Source organism: Podarcis melisellensis (assembly GCF_964234715.1).
Source record: "Podarcis melisellensis genome assembly, chromosome: 10".
NCBI classification, from domain to species: Eukaryota; Metazoa; Chordata; class Lepidosauria; order Squamata; family Lacertidae; genus Podarcis; species Podarcis melisellensis.
In genome coordinates, this window is record NC_138542.1 from 32,797,541 (window position 1) to 32,825,504 (window position 27,964).

Sequence of the window (27,964 nt, forward strand, 5' to 3'; positions counted from 1 at the left end):
GTCCGTGGGAAGGAAGAAGGATAAATAACGGTGCTTTAACAGTAGAAGTTTAAAGAGAAAGGGCCGGTTCTGGAACTGTATCCCCTCAGAGCGGCCGTTTCAGTGGACAGTGAGGCGACTCCTTTGGGGCGCAGAAGGGTTGTCACAAACGCCGCTCGTGACGCTTAGAGTGAATCTAGGCCCCAAGCGACTCCGCTGCCGTGAGATGTGGTATCAGATTCACGGAGGCTGAGGTTATCGATAGGGAACGAGGCAAAGATGGCTCTAGGCTGCCTCCGAGATCAGAGGCCACTTTCCGTTGACCCGCTTTTGGAGAATGCTGAAGACGCGCCTTCTTTCCCTGACCTTTGACACCGTTTTTTTTTTTCGGGATCCACCCTACTGTTACTTAACTGTTTTTTTATTTATTTATTTTGAAAAATAAATAAATGATTGCAGCCTGCCCTGGGAACTGCTGCTGAAGGCCAGGTAATCAAACTTAATCATAATAATTAAATAACAGAAAGAACACTAGGAGACAGCTGTTGTTGCCCTCATCGCTTGATGGTGGGGCAGCCCATAAACATCTGGCTCTCCACTGTGGGAAATGGGATTCCAGGCTACAAAGGCTTTGGTGTAATCCAGTAGATTTTTGTGTGTGTTTAGGGTAAAGCAATCTAGAGAAATGGTTGTCGTTCTCCAGTGAGGCGGCTACCTATGATGATGGTGATAATAATACTTTGTTATTTATACCCCACCCATCTGAAAAAGTTCTGAAGTTATTATTTTCATGAGGTCATCTGGAATAATTAAAAGACGTCAGCTGTCAAGCTACAAGACCTCAGTGTAGCTCATACTACTTTTGTCATTTTCCAAATACACACACAAGAGTTTTGTGGCACTTTAGCAAATACTGTATGGGGAAGGATCCTATGCTTCAGTCACTCGGCTAAGTGGCTTACATGGCAGAAGCCATTTGATGCTATTGCTATACGAGGTATGCTGACACAACTGTGCAGATACACCAATGCAACACCGCTATGTTGACACAACTCCAGTGTAGCAGCCAAACAGTGTGGAGACATTGGCAGGACAGGGAGGAGCAGACCTTGAACGTCTTGAACATGCCCTCAGCAATGGCAGAATTTACACAGCCCATAATGCTGGTCTAAGGAAAATTTCTTCCATTCACTTTGGTAGAAACAGGAGGGGGATCACTACCTACCCACATTGCCTTGCTAGATTATAAGCAGGCTGGATCCCTAGATCCAAAGTGTAGGCTAAAACACACTCCTCAACAGGAGAGAGCCCACAGCAGAGTTTAAAACCACAAAATCATGCAGCGCAGTGAAGCATGAGGAATATAGGCTGTTAGACCTTTTGCTTCCCCTCTCTAGCCCTCTCTCAATGAACACAACACACTGCTAATAAGTTTTAATACTTTACTTAACAACTCCAAAGATCAGATTCATGCATTATTCCATGCAGCAGCAAGAACACAGGTAGAAAATTATTGCATTACAAAATACAGAAAAAATATTTCTGAGCACGCAGTCTGGACTTGAAGCAGTCGAGTTTAAGTTGAGTGTGCTAAAGAACAGGAGATGGAAGATGAGGCTGGTTGAGTGTCTCATGCTTCACTGGACAACTTAAAGGTACAGCGTCAACAGGGCTGGCATCAAGGGTCAGCAAGGTCAAGCACCTGCTGAGGATTCACATCCCAGCAAGGGGCCCTTTAACAAGAGCCCTCTAGATCTGCTACAACAAAGTGGTAGACTGACAAGGGAGGGGGCCCATGGAGAATGTCTTGCTATGGTGCCCTCTGAAACCTGAAGCTGACAGTGAGCATCAGTCTCTAGTGACTGGATAGCTAGGGCAATGTTTTGGAAACACTGCAATGCTATTCATGCTCCAGAAACAGTACATTCCACTGAACACAGTTTGACTTACTTCTGAGTAAATATGCATCCTATGAGCTTGTAATTTAATTTAATTTTCTAAGCGTTGTCCTTTTTATCCTGGGATATGCAAATAAAAAAATAATTCTTAGAACTGAAACCTGCAGCAGAATCTTTCTACTCTTCTCCTAAAATGTACAATTGGTGTTTCATTCTAGATACTGATTGGAATGTGGGAACCTGATTAACGATTTACTTTATTTTGCAAAACATGAGGAACAAGTTTCTTCTTGTTTAGGAGAATGTTTATGAGACAAAGAAGAACTTTTTAACTAGGGCAATCCTATGTCTGAAAGAATGTCATACCACATACTGGACACTTTGCAGCAGAGAGGTCTAAAATGTACCCAAATCTTATGTTAGCTCTCTTTTCCTTTGTTATCAGTTAGTATCAGTTTCTGCTTTACAGCATTATCTAATAGAGAAAAGGAAAGTGTTTCCTCAGAGGAAATATTTGAAGTATAGTGACAATTAAGTAGCAAGCTACTGTGTGCTTCCTGAATTGGATGTGTTTAGATACAGTGGCAAGGACCATTTTAAACTTCAGAAAATCACATACAGTACAGTATGTAGTTCTAACCTGCTTAGTACATTTCACTGAACTCACTGGGCCTTACATCTGGAAAACCGTTCTTAGTTTAATGCTGCATGTCGGAACTTAGGCGAGAGCTAAGTCCCAATAACCAGGCTGATTCGCTGTTTGATGCAAAACAGAAACCTATGGCAAATGTATACCCTCCAACATTTCTCCAATGAAAATAGGGACATCCTATTCAATAATAATAAAAATAATAATTGTTTTTATTTATACCTCGCCCATCTGACTGGGTTGCCCCAGCCTCTCTGGGCAGCTTCCAACATATATTTTTTTTTAATTCCCTACAGAGGGCTGCCTTCAGATATCTTCTAAAGGTTGTATAGTTACTTATTTCCTTGGCTCAGGGGTCGCATAGCTCCATACCCTCCAACATTTCTCCGGTGAAAATAGGGACATCCTAAGGAAAAGCGAGACATTCTGGGATCAAATCAGGAACCGGGAGAACTTCTGTAAATCTGGGACTGTCCCTGGGAAATAGAGACCCTTGGGAGATCTGCAACAAGGCAACCTGAGAAAGCTCCAGCATGCTGAAGGAGGCAGGGGAGAAAAAAGGAAGCTGGAGGGGAGCAGACCATGGCGGAGGGGTGAATGGAGGAAGAGGAGGCTGTGGTGGGTGAGAAGCACAGGAGGCAGTGAATAGCATTCTCCTCAAGCCTGGATCTGCTGACCCCAGCCTGTTGCATGAGGTGGTGACTGCTCCATCTAGCCTCATGATGCATTAAACACAGTGGTGCTTACTTCTGAATAAGCATGTGTAGAATCTGCCTTATAAATATTAAGCGAACTGTGGTATTGGTTGGCACCTTCCTGTATTTCAGTGCTGATAAAAGACACTGGGTGGGTGGATCTCTGAGGTTGAAGGAGGAGAATGCCTGCACAGGCAGGGCTTTGCTGTGAAGCCTGAGGCTTAAGCACGCCCTGACTTCTTGCATTTCTCAGTGCTGTCCCGTCCCCCAACAAAATGAGTCGTGAGAAAATTTAAGTTCTGCAGCACATAGTAGATGAAACAAGGCGAGTGGAACTAATTTTCTGTGGGTGGAAAGAATGAGCAGGAAAACCTATCCCACTACTCCATCAAGATGCTGCTGGTGGCTGCTTAGTTAATATGCTACTTTTGATATTTTCTCAGGATTTCAACCTGTGGTTTTGAGTTACTTATTTTACCTTCATCTTCTACTCCCTGAATTCATTCTCTGGAACAGGTAAGGTTACTGATTAATTCCCACGCTTTCAGTGTAGTGGCTTATTAATTTCTTGCTATATATTTTGTTTTTAAGTATAATATTTTAATGCATTCTTTGGAATCCTTTGAAAACATTCCTTCTAACACAAGCAGTGTACACACTATACAGTACATTCACATTCTTTCTCTCAGTGAATTCTGGGCACTGTAGTTCCCCTCATAGAGTTACAATTCATAGCAGCCCTTTGTAAACTACAGTGCCCAGAAACCTTTGCAAAGTCCAGCAGTAGTAATGAAAGACAACACAATATTACTGCCAGCCTTCTGGGGGAAGCAATTACCAGATTAACTCCCTTGATGTTCTTTTAATCCTCATCTGTGCCTGTTGCTTGCAGACCAACTGTAGCCTGGTAGGTTGCTCAGACTATTTAGGAAGCTTCCTAGAAACCTGGTAGGTTTGGGATCAGATGTTCATGTATTTTGGGAGAAAGTTTCTAGGCTAGCACTGCTTGTCAGACTTGCTTTTGTTGTTGCTGTTGGGAAGCCACTTGGATTACCTCAGCCTTTGCCAATCTAGTGCCCTTCAGAAATTTTGGACTGCAGCTCTCATCAGCACCAGTCAGTATGGTCCAGGATGATGGAAGTTGTAGTCCAGAGCTTCTGGAGGGCATCTGGTAGGCAAAGGCTGGTCTGCCTGATTACTCAGCCTTAGAATGCTGGAAACATTCTTGCAGAGTTTTGGTTCAGGTTTGACTGCCCATTGAAGTCCCTGGTAGTGCTGCACTGTCTCAAGGTATTTTGCTGCCTAAAGCAGAGCTCAGATGTCTCCACCAGAATTTTCCCTAGGGCTAATCCATTTAAATGTGTTGCTGAATTTTTTAAACACCAGCTTCTACTTTCCTCTGTGAGCCCCATCTAAACCAGATCGCTTCACCTTGCTAGTCAGCAAAATTAATTTATTCCTTTTTTAAAAATTTGCTGATTGTATGGGTTAGGAAAAGTAAGTTGGCAACAAACTGGAAGGCTTTTGACATGTGTGTTCTCATAGCTAGGGGTGTGGGAGAAGTTCAGTTCACTTCATATTTTAAGGTGTGCATATCAAATTTGCACTTTCCAGAACAATATATAAACCAAACCACAGCCATCTATTGAAACTTATAATGCAGTTGTCCAGGCATGTAATGTGTTACAAAAATTAATATATTTCTGTGAGGGTACATAAAAAGGCATATTTCCGTGAAAATAACGTGCAAAATGCATTATCTCATTATATTAGGGAGAATGCTTTGCAAAAATATGTTTATTGGGCAAAATTGCATTAAAAATGTATCGAGAGAAATTCACATTAACATGTTGATGAATTCTCATGTGAATTTCATGAGAAATTGTTGCAGAAATGTGGACAACTGAATTTTAAGGTTGGAAAAAGGAGAGAACCAAAATTGGCAGAGCCATCCATCTTTGCCTGTAGCACAATCAATTCAGAAAGGGATTACTTCAGAAAGGGATGAAGCCTACCACATTTCAGAACGGTAGCAGCCGGGTTCTCCTACAAAGGTAGATTTTACCATTTTGTGGTTGGTACAATAGGCATGTGGGGCAGTGGAGAAGAAAAGAACATGGATTCCCACAAAAGGCTGAGGTGGGAGAAAGATCACCCCCAACAATTACCCTGTCACCTCAAGAGCTGTAGATGGGTATGGACTTATATTCCCCACTATCGATTTTTGGGGAAACAGCTTTTCCCTACGAGAGAAGTTTCTCCATTGACATCCATAACGAAATAGATCCTTGTGAAAGACACACATGGTTTTTAATCCCTCCCCCAAATCACTGGAATTGGAGTGGCATGCGAAAATAATTCACTATGGTTAGAAGCTAACCCTAACTCTAAACCAGGCACCCCAAACTCGGACCTCCAGATGTTTGGGGACTACAACTCCCAACATCCCTGACCACTGGTCCTGTTAGCTGGGGATGATGGGAGTTGTAGTCACAAAACATCTGGAGGGCCGAGTTTGTGGGTGCCTGCTCTAAACCTTAGGCAAAAGGGAAAGGAGGCAGATTGGGAGCCAACTCCTAGGAACTCCCTTTACCTCCCCATAAAAGCTGATAGGCATTGCCATTCAAGTGGTGTGTGCATCCACCAAGTATTCTGATTAATTATGCGGGGCAGGATTTACCTGCCCCCCCTTTTTTTATTCAGGTTGGCACCCCTACTTAAAGCTGCTTAGTTAAAGCAGTTGTTATCAATAAAATGTGCACTTATGTGCTCAGGACAGCAAATCATTTCCTTGTGCAATTTAGGAAGATGTCTCTCTGGATAATAATGCCATTGGATCATATTCCGAGCCAGTTTAAAAGAGTGTTGCATTATGCATCACAATTAGCATGCTCAAATCTGCTTCAAAGGAAAATCAGAGCTAATCTACTAAAAGCTTATCCCTGGTAAGGGTTTCAAAAGCAATGCTAGGATGCCTTTTGCTGTGGAATGCTTATTGGAAGAGATACTCAATTTCAAATATAATATGCTTCTAGTCCATTCAGTCAATGGAAATTTTCCATTTGATTTACCTACATGGGAGGTTATTAACTTCATTTATTTAAATGATCATGAATGTATAGGTCAGGATGGCCCACTTTTCATACCAAGTGGGCTGCGATAGTACTTTGACATGGAACCCATGGGCTGCACACTGCTTTGTATCGCAGGGCGGGGGGGGGGGCAAGGCTAAAATATGACACACACACCAGGCCTTGCAAAGCCTACTGCACCAGGCTTTGAGAAGGAGACATGAGACTCTGGCAGGTCCAAGAGCCCTCCCACCTCCTTCCCAAAGCTGGGGAAATGCTAACTAGGCTTTGGGAAGGAGGCAGAAGGACTCTAGGACCCTGCCAGCGCCCTCATGCCTCCCTCCTAAAGCTTGGCATTTCATTTTACCCAGCAACAAATATTGCCAAAAAGGCGCAGCCCTCCGGCTATATGAGGTATTCTTGCACCAATTTGTTTTAATGATTATACAATAAGCGTGATTCATCTTCTGCTTAGAACACTTGCACTGCCCACAAATTTTCTGCCAGACAGCACCTTCAAACATACCTTAGTTAAGCAGATGAAAGAAAAACTGTGTACAGCCTTTCATATGGTAGAACCAGTTAAGTGTTTTTCACATGTCTCACCATATACCAGAGTGGCTAACCTATGACACTCCAGATTGCATTGGATTACAACTCCCATGATTGCTGACCACTGGTTATGGTGGTTGGAACTGATGGGAAGTAGATCCCAACAACTGTTCTCTACCACTGCCGCCCAAAATTTTTCCATGTTGTTGCAGATGAAGTTATACATGCAGCATGCTTGCTTTCTGTGCTGTAGGGAGCCTGTGATATTACCAGACTCCAGCTCCCATCATCATCAGCCAGAAGTGGTCAGGAATTATGGGAGTTATGTCCCAGGAATATCTGAATGCCCACAGGTCTCTCACCCCCCCCCCAGTGCCTTAAAAGAGCTATTATTTCAAATATTGCAAAATAAGACTGCTGAGAATGTGGCTAGACACTTTCATTTCAAAAGTACAACTTACACACAAACACGATGACGTTTGGCAAATGAACCATTGACATATACTCCACTCTCAGATCACCATCAACTTGCCTGAGGGCAAATAATGAAAACATTCCAGTCAAAGTGTGTACCTTGCCACATTTGAGGTGCTTAAAACTCGCTGGGACAGCCACGTGGCACTTAGGAAGGCCATGAAGCCCTGAGCCAAAGCTGCCATGGGAAGCTGCAGCTAGATGTCCATTTTGTCCTGTATGCTTAAAACACCACTTGCAAGCACCAGTAACAAAGGCTTTGTCCAAAGCAAAATCTGCAGAGCAGGGGCAGGGACCATGTTCAGCTCAAGCAGCACCTTCTGAGAGACAACTTTCCAATGCCAGTCATAGGCGCAGCCAGAGGCCCCAAAGTGCAGACCAACAACTGAGAATTTTACCTTGAAGCATTAGGTTTCTTCCCACTGAGGCTGTGTACACACCATGCCTTTAAATGCACCTCGAATAATATTGAGAACTATGGTTGCCCTCAGAGCCACAATTCCCAGTACCCTTAACAAACTACAGTTCCCAGGAGTCTTGGTGGGGGTATGCTTTGAATATGCTTTAAAGGTATGGTGTGTAGACAGCCAGGGGTGTAACTAGGGGGGTGCAGCCGGGGCGATTGCCCCGGACGCATTTTGGGCGGGGGACATGCTTCTCATGCAAACTTCCCCAAGCCAGCCCTGCGTGTGTTTGTGAGGGTGGATCTGATCGGATCCCAGTCTCGCAAAGCTGCTCGGGGAGGGCGGCAAGAGAAGGACCCCAGCCTTGCCAGGGCTGGGATCGAAGGGTGTGTGTCTGTTGTGTTCTTCTCACTCGTCCTCCCCGAGTGGCTTCGCGAGGAGAGTTTACATGGTGGGGCACAGAGGGCAAATGGAGCCCACTGCGCCAGGCCAGCTCTCACCACTGAAGCGAGCTGCAGCTCTGTTTGCCCTCCGTACCACACACCTTTCGATACTGGGATTGAAGGGTGCATAGCTGTTGCACATTTCTCATTCTGCCCTTCCCTGAGCTCTCTGGCTGGTCAGGCTCCTTTGCCCTCCTTCACCTGTCCCAGGCCCCATGGGAACATGCTCTGCCGCTGTTCACAGCCTGACACGACTTCCCTATCCTCCATCCAGGAAAGCAAGAAGCAGTATCAGAATAATTAGTGACAGCCTAGCTGCCCACAGTGATGTATGATGTTAAACCACTAGAAGAAGCAACCACTATATGTTCAAAAAACTAGAACAATCTTAACAGTGTAATCTTAAGCATGTCTACTTGGAAACAAGTCCAAACTGAATTCAATTAAACTTACTCGAATGCAAATGTGTACACGTCAGGACTTGAGTCAGGTGTAGATCAGCAGCATAAACAAAGCACCCAAGGCCAGTGAAGTTAATTTCCCTTCCAGAGTTTTTCCCACACATTGTCAAACTGTTCTCACAACTGTTTTCTGTTCTTTTCATTTCTCTGTGCATTCTTGGAACCCAGGGGACAGAGACTCCCTGGATTCTTCAGCAGCCTCTTGACCCCCCCCCCCCGCCTCTGCTTCAGCCTCAAAGTCTGAACCGCACTCTGCCACAGCTTCTTCATGTTCACTAAACCCTGTCACCTCTCCTGCAGCTGACACCTCCTTCCACCAATCCCCAGGCTCAGAACCATCCTCCCCTTGGTGTTCCCGAGGGTGTTTCCCAGCTGCTGCCTCCCACCCCTCCTCTGCATCCACCCAGTCCATGACAGTATAGAATTACATTCTAAACCAGCAATGCATCTCTTCTTAATATATTCTTAAATGGACCTTCACTCTCCCCCATCCGTTCAAATCTTAGTCACTTGATGGTCAGTCATGTCTTTCTATCTTGCTGACTTTGGGTGGAAAGCAGTGAGTCACCATTTGTACTTAGTTTGTTCATTAGTATGCACAGCATATCTCTGCCCTGTAATGTGGCAAATTGTTCGATGTAGTTTATATTAAATATTTTTAAAGGGTATAAAGTGCAAAAAAATGGCTGCTATTAAATATCTAAGCTCTAGGCCCACACTTTTATAGAGAATGAATGGTACATGAGTAGAATCACATCTACCCAGTGTTTGCTCTTTCGTGAAAGTAAGTCTGAGTTAAATATTTTAGGGCCTACTTCTAAGTAAACCTGGTTAGAATCAGATAACAATATGGAAGCATGATCAGAAGCAGATAGTCTGTGGGAGCTCACTAAAAGACTTCAAAATGTAATAAGGAAAACACATTATGTTGGATGATGATCAGGATCTTTCCCTTTTTATTAATCAATAACAGCCATGGGTGGGAGGGAGCTTGAGGATCCCATCCTTTCCCTTTGTGGAGTAAATAAAAACTGGATGGGACGGGTCTCATTTAGTTTGACCAAGTACATAAATTTTTAAGGCATTGTTCCCTTCAATATTAGAACTGCCATCAATATTACTAGTCTATGGAATTCATACAATACCCAACTGATATAAATGCACCCTCCCCCAATTAATTTTAATGGTTCAGTACACGCATGATGTGCTGTAAGGATTAATCAGCTTTACAAGAGCAGGACAGTTTTATGAATAAGTGAGCTCTTTTATTAAATAGAAGTTTATATGCACAATAAATCCCTTTAACAGAGGATGCCTACAAAGCAATCCAGATTTCCCTTATCTCACTCAGGTTAATTTGGAGCAATCCTTGTCAGCTTTGTAGCTCTGTTCTTAAACCCATTCTTCCATATAATATTTCTCGCTCTATTGCTTAAACAAACATAGTGACTGATTTATATTAAAGACACTCAGAAATAGGCAGGTGGTTAAGATACTGACAGTCACTGACTTCCCAGTCTTGAAAAGACAATGAAGTAATAAAATCCAAAGATGTTATTTCAGAAATGGTAATTCTACAAGTATAGAAGTAATTCTGCCAGGGGGGTGCGGGGATTGAACCATAACATTCTAACATCAAGAAACATATGAAAGGTAGGCATGAAAGCCAAATTGTTTTGAAAATAAAAAAGCTTCCTGGCCGAAGTAAGATATTTTGTATCCAGTTACAGCATTTTAACCCAATACAGTGGTGCCTTGGTTTATAATCCATTCCGAAAGTCCGTTCTTAAACCGAAACCGTTCTTAAACCGAGGTGCGCTTTCCCTAATGAGGCTTCCCACCGCTGATGCCCTTCCACCTTTCGGCTTCCGTTCTTAGACCGAGGTAAAGTTCGCAAACCGGGATACTACTTCCGGTTTTGTGGAGTTCATAAACTGAATAGGTCGTAAACTGGGCTGTTCTTAAACCGAGGTACCACTGTATTCCTGAAGTATTTTAAAGTAGCTAGACTCTTTTTCCCTATTTGCACCTGTGTTTTTAAATGAAACTGGAAGCGATTGCAATCTCATGTACAGTTAGGAGCAATTGTAGAATTCCGTGTGCCTTTTTTCAAAGTACTATACAGTATGTGCGTAGAATCGGACTGTAAATGTCTTTTGCATGGCAGACAAAAAATAATGTGGGAAAATATTAATTGTGAGTATTACGCATAGGTACATAGGATACTTCTTAGTAAGCTTTAACTGGCTTCCTTTCATCAGCATATTTTCACAGAGCATAGGTTCTTTGAAGCTTGCTGTTTTATGGAGTTGTGTTAACTCGGGATATTTCAGGTCAACATTCCGATCTTTGGGAAGGGCCTATAATCACATGTGTTCTGAACAATGTCTATCTTTTTAAGGGGCTCATCAAGAAAATATTTTAAAGTACTACACTTTCCATTCTGAATGTGTTTCTTGTAAGTCCCACTGGTTTTGAGGATTCCCTCCCCCCTTTTTGAGGAATGTGCTTAAGATCACAAATGTGATAAAGTGGTAAATCCTAGCATGTAATGCAAACAATCAGGTTGTGGAATTACCTCCCCTCTGAAATGCATCTTATAGGCTTTTCAGTGATTGGTCAATATGTGTTTCCTTATCCAGGCCTTTTGCTGAATTGATGTATTCCCTTCTCCTGTGTTCATATGCCCTGCTGTCCTGTTATTTTGTCACTGGTTTCGATTTTTGTTTTATCTTTTTAATGTAAATTACATTTGTTTTAATTGTGACATTTTTGTAATCTATCCTGGGACCATTGGGTGAAATGCAGGCTGAGAGTACAGTATAATTTAAAAAATCAAAATTTTGCTTATATAATAAAAATAATTTATTCAGCTCAAAAACATTTCCATCCTTAATACGAAGGTCAAATACTAGGGCTAAAGAGTAATAGGACAGACTATTTTCAATAGCCTGATAATGAAGCATCTCTGTTTTCCTAAACTTGGAAACACTTGTTTCTTTTTCCTACATTAGAATAGGAAAAACTGTGGTAAGGATGTCATACAAATTTGAAACTAAAGTTCAAATTCCTCCCTCCCATCTAAACTTTCTCTTTACCATGCATACCCCACACCCTGAAGTCCCCAAAAGAAGAGCAGCGTAAAAATGTAATAAATAAATAGTGGACATTTTAAAAATATCCCTACATGATCTCCCTGTACTGAAGGCACTGAAAGGCAAGAGCTGATGGGGCTTTGCAGGTTTTTTTTTATTAAACATGAAAACAGAGTGCAATGGTCTTCAGTTGAGTGTAAGGACTAGCATGAGAAGCAGGGTGCGTTCTCGCTTGTTATCCAGTTGGGAAAGTGAGCAAGGAGTGGGGAGCAGAATGGGAGAGTATTATAACAAGAAGCTCCATTGAGCATTGCCATTTATTTACACTGAAGTCTTGCAGTGGGGCTTCCGGCCTGGCAAATGTGCATAAGAACACACTCCTACACCTGTGTTCAAAGCAATGTGAAGGCATTTCATGAGAGTAGATACCCCACCACTAACTCACAGTCAGTTTGAGTTATATCCAATGTTATACATACTTCATTCCACTGATTTCAGTGGGTCTATTTTGGGTATGTGACTTAGCCCCATTAGTACTATGTATTTAGTGTACTATTCCCCTCAAGTCTCAGAGTTCCCTCGGAAGAAGGATTGGTAGTTAAACCATTCTGAAAAGTGTAGCTCTGTGATGGGCACAGCAGTCTCTTGACAACTCTCAGCACGCTTAACAAACTACAGCCCCCAGGATTCTTTGGGGGAAGCAATGTCTGTTTAAAGTAGCATGATGCTACTTGAAATGTAAAGTGCCTTGGTTGATTATCACTTATTATTTGCATTAAATTTAGTTTGCTGTGATTTCTGAGGACTTCATCAAGGTTATGGATCTTAACCACATCTTCTGAAAGCTCATTCAAAATCAATGGGAGTTCCAGGATATATGTTGAAAAATAGGAGAGTAATATTTATAGATATTAATTTCTGAATGCCTTAAAAAGTTAGAAGATGTTCAGAACACATGAGATGACATGCTTACTATTTAATACTTTCTTTTGCTTAAGGTTTTAATCCCACATTTCCACCACAATGACTTTCAGGTTGGCTTGCAAATTCTCCTGTCTAAACTATTAACTTTAAAACGGTTCAAGTAAACAGCTTAAGAACTGATAAATGACACACAAAATAAGCCAGTAGATTAATTGCTATTTAAAAGGACAAACAAATAAAAACAGCAAAAGCAAAAACAATAGCACTGAATTAATAAAAAATGGTTCTGAAGACTTAAGCTGCAGTCTAGTCTTGAGAGCTAAGCTTACCTGCATATTTTGTAAGCGGTGTGTCAAGGATGCAGGGTTACCTGGAAATTATAAAAATGCTTTGGAAAAGCAGAACCTCGTCTCCTACCCCATCTTGAAGTCTTTAAACCACACCTCATCCCGATGATTAAAATACACTCCCTAGTAATTTTCTTGTCTGCAATTCATGCATACCTCTCTGAAATACACTTTTTATTGGCTGTTTTGCTGACACTGTGATATACTATTTTGTCATATTCTTGCTGAGGTTGACAAACTGGTATGATCTGCCGTCATATGGAGCCTCTGTTCTTGGTGCTAAACCATGTTTTCCATTCCCAGAAAGAATATTTGGAGATATCAGTCCCACACTCGTGGTTTTCTTTATTTTCAGTTTTCTGCTGAAGCCGTGATTCCTTCCTACATATAATACAGCTTTTCCTGAGGCTCAGCATAAATTAAATGATGAGTGGGGTTTATTTCTAGCATTTGTCACGTCAGTCAGTTTATTTATTTCTATCCTGCTTTTTTGCCATACAGTCGCACTCAGTGTTGCTGCATTTTACAAGAAATGAAAGTACATCATAACTAAAGTAAAAACTGCATCCTATCTAAAGCGGTGGCACACATGTGACGCTATACTTAGGACTTGCCTGGAAGCACCAGTTTGTTAAAAATACCTTGACTAGAGTGCTGAGGAGAACAAACAACCCGAGCACATAACTCCCATACTTAAAAACTTGTACCAGCTACCAATATGCAACTTCAAGGTTTGTGTATTAATTGATGTACTACTGATTTTGGCCCAAGATCCCTTAAGGACCACCTTATGCTTCTATCCCTGTCCCATCATTGAGGTATTATGGGGAATTTATGTTAGTGGTTCCCCAGGGCTCAGTCACATGGCTTGAATCCACCAGGAGCTGTGCATTCAGTATTGTGGGCCCAATTCTGTGAAACTTCCTCCTGACTGAGATCAGACAGGGATCTTCCCTACTGAACTTCTGATGCTTGGTGAAGGCTTTAAACATTTCAGTCAACATTTTAAGTAAGCTTTATGACTTCATGGTAATTGTAATGAAGGGATGTAGGTTTTTTTGTAGCCTCGTTGCATATTGCTTAGAGACTGTGGTATCAAGCACTATATAAATAGTTGAAATACTGCTCTAAAGTAGAATTTCAAACAAATCCAGTAACTATTTCATAGCAACCACTCAACATCCATCAATACAATAATTCAAATATAAATGCTAACTCAATAATTAGTAATACTACCAATACAAATAGTGCATAATATAACTGCAGCGTTTCAAAGCCATTCGTTTCATAACTGCAATATAATTCAATTCAATAACAACTATCATGGCAAAAATAAATAAAAACCTTATAGGTTTTCTTATCAAGTAAGCAATATGCAAATGTTGTTAAATAAATAAAACATTGCTTCTACAATAATTTCCACAGAGCACAATAAAATATAGAGTGCACAATAGCAGAGTGCAGTACAAATAAATATTCAACACTCCAAATCATGGGGAGTCCAGGGGAGATAACTTTGACAGCTGTATAAACTTAGCTTTAAGCAGCAATTCATAAAAGGAATAAATTCACATTCAAAATGCCTTCCTCTTATCCTCCACTATTATAATTGGAAGTCTTATATTCTGTACCAAGAGGGGGAAATCATAGTACAAGTGAAGGCCTTGCCTCTCATGGTACCATACCATTTATCCCTCATTCACACCTTGACCCTTCTCCTTTTCTTATTTTCTTTCACCAGAGGGGCTCAAGGGAAAATCCCCCCCCCCCGGGGGACTAATTCCAGGTGTCATGTGCAGGTCCTTCCATGTCTTTTTTTCAGTGTGCTTTCATGATTATTTGTGCTCATGATGTTATGGTGCAGTTATATGCAATCCTGCTTTCAATTACTTGTAGCACCTGCAAAGATTTTGGGGCGGACATACTGCTTTGTTCTCAATCAGTGTAAGTCCCCTAACCTCCTGCAGAAATCTTGCAACTTTTTCTACTACAAATGTTCCAGTTTGTTTTTTTGTCCTGCTACTGTTGTGTTGTAGTGCAAGAGTGCCCCTCAAGATAGCAACAATTCAGTGGTACTGGGGAAGTATCACAGAACAACTAATAAAACTGATTTATCAGGGCCTTTTCTGCAGCTTTGTCCTGCAACATGTTTCCAGATGCTTCCAGACTACAGTCGCACCTTGGTTGTCGAACGCCTTGGTACCCGTATGTTTCAGCTCCCAAACGACTGAAACCGGGAAGTGAGTTTTCCAGTTTTTGAACTTGTTTTGGAAGCCAAACATCCGATGTGGCTTCAGCTATTGTTTCTGGTGCGCCTGCACAATCGGAAGCTGCACCTTGGTTTCCGGAAGTTGAACGGACTTCCTGTTCGAAAACCAAGGTACGACTGTATTGGCATTTTGAGGTGTGAATCAATCATAGTCTGGCAAATTCAGCATGCACAATTAAAGCCAACTTTGAGCTCTTGCGAAGCAACCATGCTTTCCCCCCAAAACTGTCCTTTTTTTGGATAAGGAAAGTGATGAGAAAATGCAGGACAATGCTTGTGTTGACAGCACGTCCTCTAGCCTCTTCACGAAAAGCTCCAACAGCCAACGTTGTCTACGCTCTCCCTGTGAAGAAATGGGGTTGAACGCTCAAATAAGCGTTTCTGCAAACGCTTTGGTGAATTGTCCACATGGCTGATGTGGGCAAGAAGCAGCTGTTAGCACTGCAGGAGTTCAAAGCACGGGGAGGGGGGTCGTTGGCGGATGTAATTACTCGTGCCTGTAGCAAGGGCAGGAAAAAGCAAAGCTCAGCCGCCCACGCAGAAGCTTCTCGCGGTTGCCTCCACGCCCCTAGTCACGGGGCAGCAAAAGAGAGGTTCGCCTTCAACCCTCAAGCAGTTGCACATGCGCGCTAGAAGACAACTAATCGCGCTAGAGGCCTCAGAGATACAGACGAGCGAGCTAAAGGATACAGAGATAAGAAGATGTGGCGAGCTCGAGGACAAAGAGATACAAAAAGCTTAGAGTGACAATAGGTTTTTTTTGCCTAGAGATAGAACTTCCTGGTTCATTTCGACACCCCCCCCCCCCGCTTTCCTCCTCCTGGGGCAAAACTGCCGTTCGTATGTTAACTATGCTGATGCGGCCAAGTGAAGAGGGTTAGTGCCTTACGACCAGCCTGGAATTTAATCCACCGGCAATATTTCTGTTTAAAAGCAGGACCGAGGCTAGTTTGAATTTCCAAATGCGGACACAGCAAAGACACGTCCGCTTAATCCTTCCCAGCTCAAATCGCAGTTTTATTTGTATGCAGAGGCCTCGAGCTTCCGCTAGCACGTTCCATTCCTCCCCCCCCTTCCAACAATGCATTAATCCTAGGCGGATCCACTCGGAAGGAAGTCCCACTGACTTAAAGGGGACTTATTCCAAAGTAAGTGGGTACAGGATTGGTTTCTGTAAGGATACAGCTAAGCAGAAAGCTAAGCTCGCGCCTGGATTTGCTCACCGCTTTCTGCGAGCGGCGGGTAGAGAATGCCAGTCCAGTGCCAACCCGGAATCTTGGGAAAGTGTATGAGTCTATAAGTTGTCAGTCTACGGTCACGGGTTTCAAGCTCCAAAGCGTCCTTTGCGCGGGGCGGGCGGCGCTGTTCTGAGGCGGCCATGGGACTTCCAAGCGCCGCGGCTGCCGCTGCTGCTGTTCTGCGTCTTGGCAGCGCGCGGGTGAGGAAGATGCGGCGGTTCCCACACCCCCACGCGGTCAGCAGAAAGCAGGCGAGGCCCCGGCGTCGGTGCTGAGGTGCGTAGAAAGCCCCGGAGGAGCACCCCCGTCTGGGCACAAGGCTTAGAAGCTCCCGCGGCTCCTCTCCGACGTGCCCGGCTCGCCATTTCATGTCCGGTTTTCGCGCAAGGGAGAGCGGGATGCTTCGCCTGTCGAGGTTGAGGTCCTCGCCTCTTCCTCGTTTGTAACGCGCGTAGACGGGCTGAAAGCGCTTGCCCTGCGCGGCCTCAAAGTCTTAGGGGTTTGCTGAGTCCTGGCCGGTGGTCTGAAAACACGACACGTGACAACTGCTTGGAGGGGAGACAACCAGGTAGCTTCCCATGCAAGCAGCCTTGGGTTCCCGGATGGAGAAAGGCGGGGTATAAAAGCATTAAATACATAGCCACGTCACCTTTTTAGTTGTCACACATGTGTAGGTGGGCTATTGTTTGTTTCGCTACCTTTCTATCCCAACTTTTCCTCCAAGGGTTGGACTAGATTGCCTTTGGGGGTCTCCTCCAACTCTACGGCTCTGTGATTCCCACCTTTTTCTCCAAGGAGCTCAAAGGTGGCCTACATACTTTCCCTCAGCACTATTTTTCTAGAAAAAGAGTGCCAGAGTTCACCGTGAATTTCTCCCTTGTTCTCTTAGAATGGCAATGGTGCCCACCTGAGAGGTGCTGGAGTTGAGCTCCAGCTGGAAAAAAGCCCTGCTTGTCCTCACAACAATCCTGTAGGGCAGGTTGGGTTGAGTATGAGTGACTGGCCCAATGTCACCCTGTGAGATTCACAGCTGATTTGGAGATTTGAGCTGTAGACTCCCAGGACTTATTCTTGCACTCTAACCACTAGACCACACTGCCTCTCACTACACCACATTGGCTCCAGAGCCAGAAAAGGAGGACAAGAGAGACAGGTAAAGAAGGTCATCTCAGGCTCCTCCAGGTAGATTCTCCTCCATCCCCACACCTGTATAGGGCTAGGAACCACATACTGTCCCATGGGGCCAGTATTTCTGAATTGTTATGTGTTGGATACTTCCTTATTGTGATTTTATATAATGCATTTACTTGTGAGATCCCTTGGAAGGATTTGTACCCCAAAAGGTGGGATGCAAATCAATGAAATAAATCAACACAAAGTGTGGAGTATACTCCATGTTTATGGCACAATAATCTGATTAAAGTGACACTAGATTTGTGGTTTGAAACTGCTACTTGTTATGGTTCTCAGCATACAAAGGGACAGTGGCAGTGATGGGGCACTGTTGGCCCAACAGGGGTTGTAATCTGCCCCATAATGTTGTTTCCCTAAGTCATGCAACACCTACTATCACACAAGACGTTAGGGCATGAAACAAGACACAGTTGTTGAGGAACAATCAGGAGCTTTAAAATATGCTCCTGATTATTCCTTGGCAGGCGGGGCTTGTATTTAATGCCTTTCAAATGTAAGCCCCACTGGGATTGGTTCCCCAGCTGCCAGTTGTAGTTCCTGAGGGGAGCCAATCCCTGCTGAAAGTAGAGCTCGAAGTCAGCATTGATCAACTGATTGGTAGTGACTTCAAGCCATGCTAGCATCAGCTGGGCTCTTCCTTTGCAATGTGTTTTGCAGTCAAGGTGAGCTGCAAAGGGGAAACGGGTCACCTGATGTCACGGTGACACCAGGTGATGGACAGGTGGTTGGCTGGCTGTAGGGGAATTAAGGTTCTAGCCTTACATTCTGAAAAGGTTCTTTTGCTCTGGATTATGGGAATAAGGCTATATTCTACCTTTGCTACTAGAGGCAATATGCCTCTGAATACCAGATGCTGGGAATTGGAGAGAGTGCTTGTGGCCTTCATTCCCAAGGACACTTGGTTTACTACCATGAGAACATGATCCTGGACTAGATGGGCCTTTGGCCTCATATACATTCCAGCCATGTGATAGAGAATAGTCCATCCAGGTAAGAAAGAGGCATGAACACAATTCTGGGGCACATTGTAAGCAATTAATTGATTAGGCATTCCAGTCCTAGTTACATGGGTCTGTATTATGTTCCTTTTAACATCTGTGGACATTATATATGGAACAGTGTCTCCTTCAGCTTGTTCTTTGAAAAGGCAGTCCAGCACCCCTCCTTGAATAAGTGCTCTAGCCCTCCATTCCCTTGTACAGTGATACCTCTGGCTACAAATGCTTCAGGTTGCAGACTCTGCTAACCCAGATATAGTACCTTGGGTTAAGAACTTTGCTTCAGGATGAGAACAGAAATTGTGTGGTGGCGGCGCAGCGGCAGCGGGAGGCCCCATTAGTTAAAGTGGTACCTCAGGTTAAGAACAGTTTCAGGTTAAGAACGAACCTCCAGAACGAATTAAGTTCTTAACCCGAGGTACCACTGTACTGTTGTTTGGATGTCTGTAGTGTGCAAAGCCGAACAGAACAAAGAAACCAATGAAATGTAGCGATACTCTTGATTCCAAAATATTTGGATGTTTGGGATGTGCTACTAGACTAGAGTATGAAGAATGCAGCAGAAAGGGCTAAACTCCGTATGAGGGCTGAAGAGTGAATTAACTTATATGTCCCACTTTATCCATCTTTAGTGCCAGTGCATGAGTGTGTTCACTCTATACAACTTCTCTTGCAAGTATGCTCTGTTCCAATGATACTGTGTTTTTTGAACAATGGATGTCATATGCTTTGCATTTTCCAAGAATGGAACATCCTCCAGATAAGGAAAGTGCAGGCATTGTGATTCCCGTGTTGACTGGTGTGTACAAGCTCCAGTCACCTGTTTGGATATTTTATGTGAGAGTATTCACAACATAGTGTTGTTCTCATGCCTACCATGTCAATCTTGCAAACTTTTCATTAATACTTTTTCATCTACTGTGTAACACTGTTGTGCATTCAGTGAAGAAGCACTTTTTTAAAAAAAAGAAAAGAAGAGAAGCAGGTCATTGCCTTTCCACTATTTTAAAGCTCTGCCTCATCTCCTAATCCATTATCTGGGTACAAAATAGCATGTTATTGGCATTTGATTGCATTTCTAGTAGCTTTGCACAGAAGAGGAAAATGGAATTTAAGTTGTTGGGCATACTGCTGCCTGATCATGCTGCAACTCTCCATACGATTATTGAGTAGCTGTTGGAGCCTATGCTATGGAAAAAATATAGTATCTCCCTCTGGCTCCTTACAATGACTCTCTTTCAAAATTCTGCTGCTTGCAGCAGAAGTTGCCTTGTTAACTAAGGACATTTGAATTTTTCATTAGTCAGGCCTGTAGGATTCTGTGCAGCAGGCCTTCACATGCAGATTTATTTGTATTTATTGGATTTATTTGTATGTATTGGATGAGCCTCCATGAGCTCAAACAAAATGTTAGGCATGCATGCTTTTTCCCTTGTTTTACCCCTGCGTAACTGGGAAGAGGATGCCTGCTACTTTGCGTTTCAAAGAATTTTGGCTTACCATTGAATTTGAAATGGGAACTCAGGCATATAACCAACAATAGGTACTGTACTTGACAAAGAAGCCAGGTTCAAACTGGCTTATGAAGCTGGCTGATTTAACTATAGCTTCTTCTGCCTTTATTGAATGTGGAAGCTACCTTTTTCCCACATTGTTTAATTTGCACACTTTTAAAAAACCAATTACGGTATCTGAAAGCTTGTTCTTGTTTCTTCTATGCACAGGTGATCAGCCTTGGACTTTCCATGATATTGTTTTCTTGGGACGACTCCAACAAAGACTATATCAAAATGATGACAAATATTATCATACTGAGTGTACTTATTTGCATTTCTTTATCTTTTTGGATTGTGTCTATGACTGCAAGCACGTATTATGGTAAAGTCTAGTTGCTACTAATGCATGATACATTTTAGTTTACAACACTCATGCACAATCTTTTATTAAACTTGGCTGCTAATCCTAATATTTTCTTAATATTTCATTTTCAAAGAATACAAGCAAATTCACTTGTAAATATGTAAATATTTACATAACTAAAAATAACTTCATCTGACTGTTAGATAAGAAATGCGTGTAAAATTAAGAGTGTAAAAGTTCCTTCCAGTTGATGCTTTACAGGGTGTTGCTCTGAAGGGATCCCCAATGTTGGCAAGGAATTCTGTGGGAGAAGAGCATAAAAACTCACAGCTACTTATTCAGCCTTCATCTTAACCCATATTTGTGCAGAAAGAAAAGCCTATAGAAAACTCAGTTCCGTCGTGTACATAAGGAAACGAGACGATAATAACACATGTAGTAAAAAAATGCTAAAGAATGGAGAAAGACATATTGCTATTCTGACATAGTGCTGTTTTTAAACTACTCTATAGGTACTTTGCGGCCTATTTCTCCATGGCGTTGGCTTGTTTCAATCTTAATTCCCCTGATAATAGCTTCACGAGGATTTAAGAAAAAAAGTCTTGATCATAGTGGAGCAATAGGAGGTATGTTCTTCTGCCTTAAGTTTGGTTGTGCTTACATATAGTTTTAGAAATTTCCTGATTCCTCCCCCCCCCCTTCAGTGGAATGTTCAATATTGCCATTCATAATTTTGGCTTTAGTATTCTTGTGCTACTTCATCTTACTTTTTTGTATGAGCTATTTTGCAAATAATGTAGTGTCTGCACCACATTCTGAAGTTATTTCCATTGCAGGGAAGATTCATTCACAAACAATATAAATGTCGTCCAATTGACTTAAAGCAACCATAACCTTGCTAATGTAAATGGTATATTTATTGCCCACAATGGACTAGATTATTATTATTATTATTATTATTATTAGGTGTGGTGTATAACATTGATGAGGTGTGGTTGCCAAGGAGAATACTTGCCGATTATATTAGCTGAAAAGATGGTGATGGGGAGAGGCTTATGTTCATTGATTCACTCCCTATAGGGAATCAGCACCTGTAGTCCTGTGCTTATTTATAATAATTTCATCTAGCAGAAGCTAAAACTTTATTATCCTCCAAGATTTCTGAAGGGAGTAGGTATGAATGGGATCTAGTTTATTGACCTGCTGTGCCAATTCAGCATTTATTATGCAAGTGGAAAAATGAAAATTGCAATACTGAGGCAAGAAAAACAACAACATTTGATAGATGGGACATGCATGAAGACTTGTGAAGATCAAAACTGAAAGGAAATTTAATGCAGGTGTTGGTTTGGCAGAGGGAGGCTCATGTGACCAGTATGTTCAGTACCAGAAAGGGAAGGGAAATGAGAATAAAGAATGGAAATGAACAATTGGAAGAAAGGACATGAGCAGAACTTTACTATTTTAAAAAATGCATAAAAGTGCTATATTTGGGGAAACTCCTACTGTTGCCCAAAGATGATGAAATAGTTATGGACTCAGGTACTAAAAGTGAGCTCAGGTTTATTATCTGTGTAACCAAAACAAGGCTATTGAAAAACAAGAGGAAGATATTTCAGGAAGTTGCAGAAATAGAAAGCAAAGGGACAGTTCCTCACCCCACTCCTAAAGCAAGTTCAGTGGCAGCAGGACGGGAAATGGAATGGAGTAATCTATCATGACTGGCTAGAATACTGGAAATGCACAGGCCACATTGCAGCAGTTTGTTGCAATCTTCACTTGTATGTTAGGAATTTTATTTTATAGCACATTTTTTTATCAGTTGCATAGGTAAATAGAAGATGCAATATCGTTGGGATTTTCTGCTGCTTTAACTAATCTTTAGACAGAACAATATTATCTTTACATTTTCATCATAGTCTAGGCTGGTTTTGAACTAATTTTCCCAGAGTACATAACTTGTGACACCATCTCTTCCCTCTTTTAGGTTTAGTAGTTGGATTTATCCTCACTGTGGCAAATTACAGCTTTTTCGCTGCCATGTTCATGTTTTTTATTACTTCCTCCAAACTCACCAAGTGGAAAGGAGAAATAAAGAAGCAAATAGATTCTGAATACAAAGAAGGTGAGAATTAAACATCAATTTTAAAGCCAATTGATTACAAAAAATGCATTTTGACTTTTAATTAAGGCGATAAATGGACTATGCACTGTGCAATTTATTTTTCGCCTCCCTCTTCTTTCTGGTGGGTGACTTGCAAGTACCAGAACTAAGTACTTTGCACTAGTAATGATCTTTACTTCTAGTTATGAAGGAAAACCACAATGATTGAAATGTAAAACACTTTACAGTCTAGCTTTTACTCTTTTTCTGTGTGCTTCTAAGGATATTGCATATTAAAATTCCTCTTAAAAACTTGTGTCTTCCCTTTCTGTACATAGGTGGGCAGAGAACTTGGGTACAAGTATTCTGCAATGGTGGTGTACCTGCAGAATTGGCTCTGCTATACATGATTGAAAGTGGTCCAGGCGAAATTCCTATAGACTTTTCCAAACAATATACAGCATCCTGGATGTGCCTGTCACTACTGGGTGCTTTAGCTTGCTGTGCTGGAGATACATGGGCTTCAGAGATTGGCACTGTCATGAGTAGTGAACCCCGATTGATAACAACCTGGGAAAAAGTTCCAGTAGGTAAGGAAATTTCTGCTTTTGTTTTTTTTTTAAATAGTACCATAGTTTAATGATGAATGGTTTGTGGGCAGCCTGCTAAATTCATTTTTGTGGCCTGGGAAACCTTGGAGGTGTACTTTTAATATAGCTTATGTAGCCTTAAATTAGGCCTGAAAAGGCTGCTTTGTGCTAGCTCATTTGTAGCTTGGCCCTTTCTTATCATATTCTTCTACGTTTGATTTAGTGACAACTGAGTGTAACTGGTCAAACTGTCCAAAAATGATAAGAGTTATGGCATCTTGTGAGTCATTCTGTCCCATTTGGGCATGATTTTATGCAACCTGTTGCAGAAAAACCCATTAATCTTTTATCAGAACCTTACTAGAAATACTACTGTATTCAAAATTCATCTCTGTCTTCTAAGACAGGGAAATATTTTGAATTTTTGATAGAAAAGCACAGAAGCTTATGCTCATATTCCAAAAGTGAATAATGTCCTTCCTTAAGCTTGACTGTGTATGCATATATTATATATTCTAGAGTGGTTTGATTTGAAAAATTCTGCTTTTGAAAATGCCAGTATTCAGTTAGTTGAGGTTACAGTTGAGGGAGGTGCTGGTCCAGTAGTTCAGTCGCAGACAGTAATGTTGACATCAGTATTGATTTCTTACTCTCTAATGAAAGTTGCTTAACTTTTTCATTCAAAAAGGGCCATGCTTTATATGGAGCGAGCCCTATTGTCTACTCCATCTAGCCTGATACCTTTCTTTGTGTTCAAAATTGTAATAGATCTGCCCTAAATTTTGGTAGTTATATTTTAGTTACCCTTATTTCTTCAGACAAATTGTCCATGTTTGGATTCTTTAAGGTAACAATACTTAACGTGTCATCAGAATAAATGCTGGAACAAACATGACATTCTAGGTTTCATAATGATAGCAAGAGATCAGGAGCAGGTTTGCTGGTTTGCATGCTTCCTCCTCCCCTCATGTGAATTCCATCCTTCCTTTTGCAGTGATGACCAGGGTTGGCGTTTAACCAGAGTTAGGAAGGTGACACTCACCATGGTTAGTGTCAACATTGGTGATGTAATGCCACATTCAAGTTAATGCTAACAAGGAAAAGCAGAGAAGAATATATGGGGAGAGATCTTGCAAGCCTGTGACCAGTTCCCAATCTCTTAATGCTCTCAACTAAAAAAAACCCCAATGGTTGTATCTGCACTTAATGCAGTTTGTTTGCTGACAACTTTAAGAAGTGTAATTTAAACAGATTGTAGAACATTGTGGTTCCCCTTGTTTCTTTAACACTGGGAACACTGCTGCAAAAAGAGTATAAGATAAATTATTTCTAATTCAGTTTTATTTATTTATTTTAAGCAAAGGGGGAGATTTCTCCTCATAGTCCAAAAGTGTGTAACAAATCTACCATTAGTTTTTGTAGTCTTCATTAAATGTATGTTCTAACAAGTTTAGAATGCCAGTTACGTTGGATTTTTAATTTTGTTTTTAGGTACCAATGGTGGCATTACTTTAGTGGGCCTAATCTCAAGTTTGCTTGGTGGCACATCAGTAGGTGTAGCTTACTTCATTTCCCAGTTGATGTTTGTGAATGACCTGGATATATCTGCTCCACAATGGCCCATTATTGTGTTTGGTGGAATGGCTGGTTTACTGGGATCCATTACTGATTCTTATTTAGGAGCAACCATGCAATACAGCGGTAAGGTTTTCTCCCCCCCCCAAAAAAAATTGCTTTGAGATTTGTATGAAAGTGATGTAATCTCCCTATTGGGTGGGTATGGCTCTTGGTAATGATAGCATAGGCTTACTTCAAAGCATGTCATCATTTGCATTGACTTCAACTATTTCTGATTACTTGGCATACTTTGAGAGTCTTGTTCTATGTGCGTTTATTTTGTCTCATCTCTGCAGCTTCGAGTTGAATTTAGATCATTTAACGATAGTACTGGAAAAATTGCCATTCCACAAATAAGCAGTGGAAATATTAAATATTGTGGAGAATTGTATTCTGTAAACCTTTGTTGACTTGGCAGAGAGGAATGGAAATGTAAAGAACCAAACTGCATAGCCAGAAGGAACATGTTTCACTCACTCCAAGACAATGATGCTTGAATCCTAAAAAGAGTAACATCTTGTTAGTTTGAAGCAGAATGACCTAAGAAACAATTTGTGCCATTGAGATAAATAGGGACAAGAAATTGCATGTAGGGTTGCAGTCTTAAGTTGTGTATAAATGTTCACAAATAGTTCTAATCTATGGGTGTTGGTAGATGTTCATTTGATGACACCCATGCTAGTTATTGGGTGAAAAGGACTTCTCCATCCAATTGTTTTCTATATTGTATTTCATTCTTCAGGTTTAGACACAAGTACTGGAATGGTTGTCAACCATCAGACAAAAGATGCAAGACACATATCTGGAAAACCTATCCTAGATAACAATGCGGTGAATCTCTTCTCCTCTGTAGTCATTGCTTTGTTGTTGCCGGGAGCAGCATGGGGATTTTGGCCAAGAGGCTGAAGTGAAAGCATTGACTCCCATATATTTTATTAAAACAAGCTATGACCTAAAGGAGTCTATACAATGCACTCTGGACTGGAATCGGTTTTCCCACAACCGCTACACAGGCCACGAGGAATCATCAGGCTATTGAAGCTACACTTTTGTAGCAGCTGCTGTTACTGTAGGAAAAGTAGACTGGAAAGAGGCAGTATTGATTTGACATCGCTTTGGTAATGGAATACAGTTCTGCCTGAAGTTTCATCACCTGCTGCTTACAAGGTTGTATGCTTGATCTCAATTCATTCTCTACCATCTAGTAATTTATTGAAGGAAATGGGAAACTAAGGTGTTAACCTGTCACTGAGTACAGCTGTGTTCACAATCAAAGCAATGGACTTAAACATTATACATCTCCTAACTTCTTATTATGTTGTAGGATGTGGAAAACACTTTTGAGGTGGTTTTCTCTGTGCACCATCGAAAGGTGTTGAGGCAGTTAGGACATAAATGCTAGAATGACTTCATAAGATCAAAACCTTTTTCTTTCTTTCTTTTAGAAAGAACAACAAAAACCAGCCTTTGAAAGAATCTGTGTTGTTTCTCTTAGAACTAAAATGTGATTGTTCTAATAACACTAAACTATTGGTGTCTAAAGTTTAAAAATTGGAGGAATACTTGATTTAACCCATATCTTTAGCTATTCTCATTAGCTATGGTTTTACCCAAGCATATTAAACAAACAGCATTCTTTACATTCATTTAATTTACTTCTGTGTTTCATGTTGTATGTTTTGCTTTTTAAACCTGAAGAAGGTGGCAGCCTGCAGATTCACTTTAGTCATCAATAAATGCAGGTTTCTTTTCTTGACCATGCAAGTTGCACAATCCGGAACTGGATTTCTGAGCTTTCAGAAACCTCATCTTTACACAGAAAGAGTAAACGAACTGTGGTAAAAGTTGTACTTCTGTATAACTAAATGCAACTCTTCTCAGGATGTGAAATTTCTCTTGTGCTAATGAAAACCTTTCAGGTAGTATGATTGTAAAAAATGCTCTAATATACTTTTGATTTATCTAGTTTGTTTGCAAACAGATGTGTTTTCTGTACTCTTATATTTGTTGTTTTACAGCAGTTTTATATTGGTCAGAGATGCTAACACTTTCAATCTGGCGTATAATACTTAAGAAAATCTGTAGGATGTTATTGTTATGACCCACAAACTACTTTTAAGACTGTATCCATTCAGAGTTGTCAATATTTTCAAGTTGGTAGTTACAAATTTAACTTGTCAATGGGATCATGATCTTGTAAGGTAAAATAGGGGTCATTGCCTTACAAGGCAGATCACAAGAATATTTCAAAAGTTGGACAGCAAAACACTGGATGCCTTGAACTTCACTCGTTCACACAGTAATCAGACATTTGACTTTGTGAACATTCATTGTAGAAAGATTTTTATAGTGTAGATAGGATTACACTGGGCACAATAAAGTGAATATAACACCTCAAAGCAGCATGTAAATTGCACTAATGTTACAGAACCATTGTGAAAAGTTTGTGCTTTATGAGAACATGGAAAAGGTATAAAAAGAGGAGACAGCAAAGAGAGGCAAAAAGTGGTACCTTAGATAAAAACATTTATTGTATTTTATAGTAGAATGCATCAACAAAAGTCCACTTTAGAAAATATCTGTGCTGTTTTTGTTATAATTGCCACGAGATAGTTCTAATACTACAACATAATTGATGTCTAAAGTTTGTGGGAAGATGGCAAAGATATAAAAAGGGGGGGGGTTTAAAAGTTGGAACTTGGAATAAGGCAAGAAGAAATTGATGGAACTGGAAAAAGAGCTAGCAGAGAAAAGCTCTGATGATGATGAACTAATTCTAGCCATTGTCAGAAGAGTGAGAACACAGGAAAGTGTGAGCAAGTTGTAAAGGAAAGGGGTGTGGAGAGAGAGAGGATAAGTGGGCTGAGATTTAACACTTTGAATGATTTTCTTTTTTTCTTTTTTTATGTAAGAGGGAACATACATTTTAATATTCTTTGCCTCAGGGCTCTTCCTTTGAGATCTATAGGGCTATTTGTATTGAAAGTGCATATACCAGTAATTTCTTTTCCAGATGAGAGCTTGCTATATTAAATTATACCCATTTGAATAAATCTGACTTAAAAATGAAATCTGTTTTTTGTTTTTATTGTTTAGCCATTA

At 41.2% G+C, this 27,964-nt stretch overlaps 1 protein-coding gene across 2 annotated transcripts; it reads left to right on the forward strand.

The window, feature by feature from the left end:
* The first annotated feature begins 57 nt into the window (after positions 1-57).
* On the forward strand, positions 58-27,933 carry TMEM19 (transmembrane protein 19). Of its 2 annotated transcripts, XM_081928095.1 has the most exons (8): positions 58-468; positions 3,665-3,737; positions 20,416-20,569; positions 21,064-21,177; positions 22,539-22,676; positions 22,994-23,245; positions 24,737-24,946; positions 25,605-27,933. In XM_081928095.1, exons 3-8 carry the CDS (start codon positions 20,437-20,439, stop codon positions 25,766-25,768), a joined length of 1,011 nt encoding a protein of 336 aa, XP_081784221.1. In that variant the 5' UTR covers positions 58-468; positions 3,665-3,737; positions 20,416-20,436; the 3' UTR covers positions 25,769-27,933. The 2 variants fall into 2 exon arrangements, with proteins under 2 accessions (XP_081784221.1, XP_081784220.1); XM_081928094.1 differs by lacking the exons at positions 58-468; positions 3,665-3,737 and adding an exon at positions 16,614-16,699.
* The last annotated feature ends 31 nt before the right edge of the window (positions 27,934-27,964 follow it).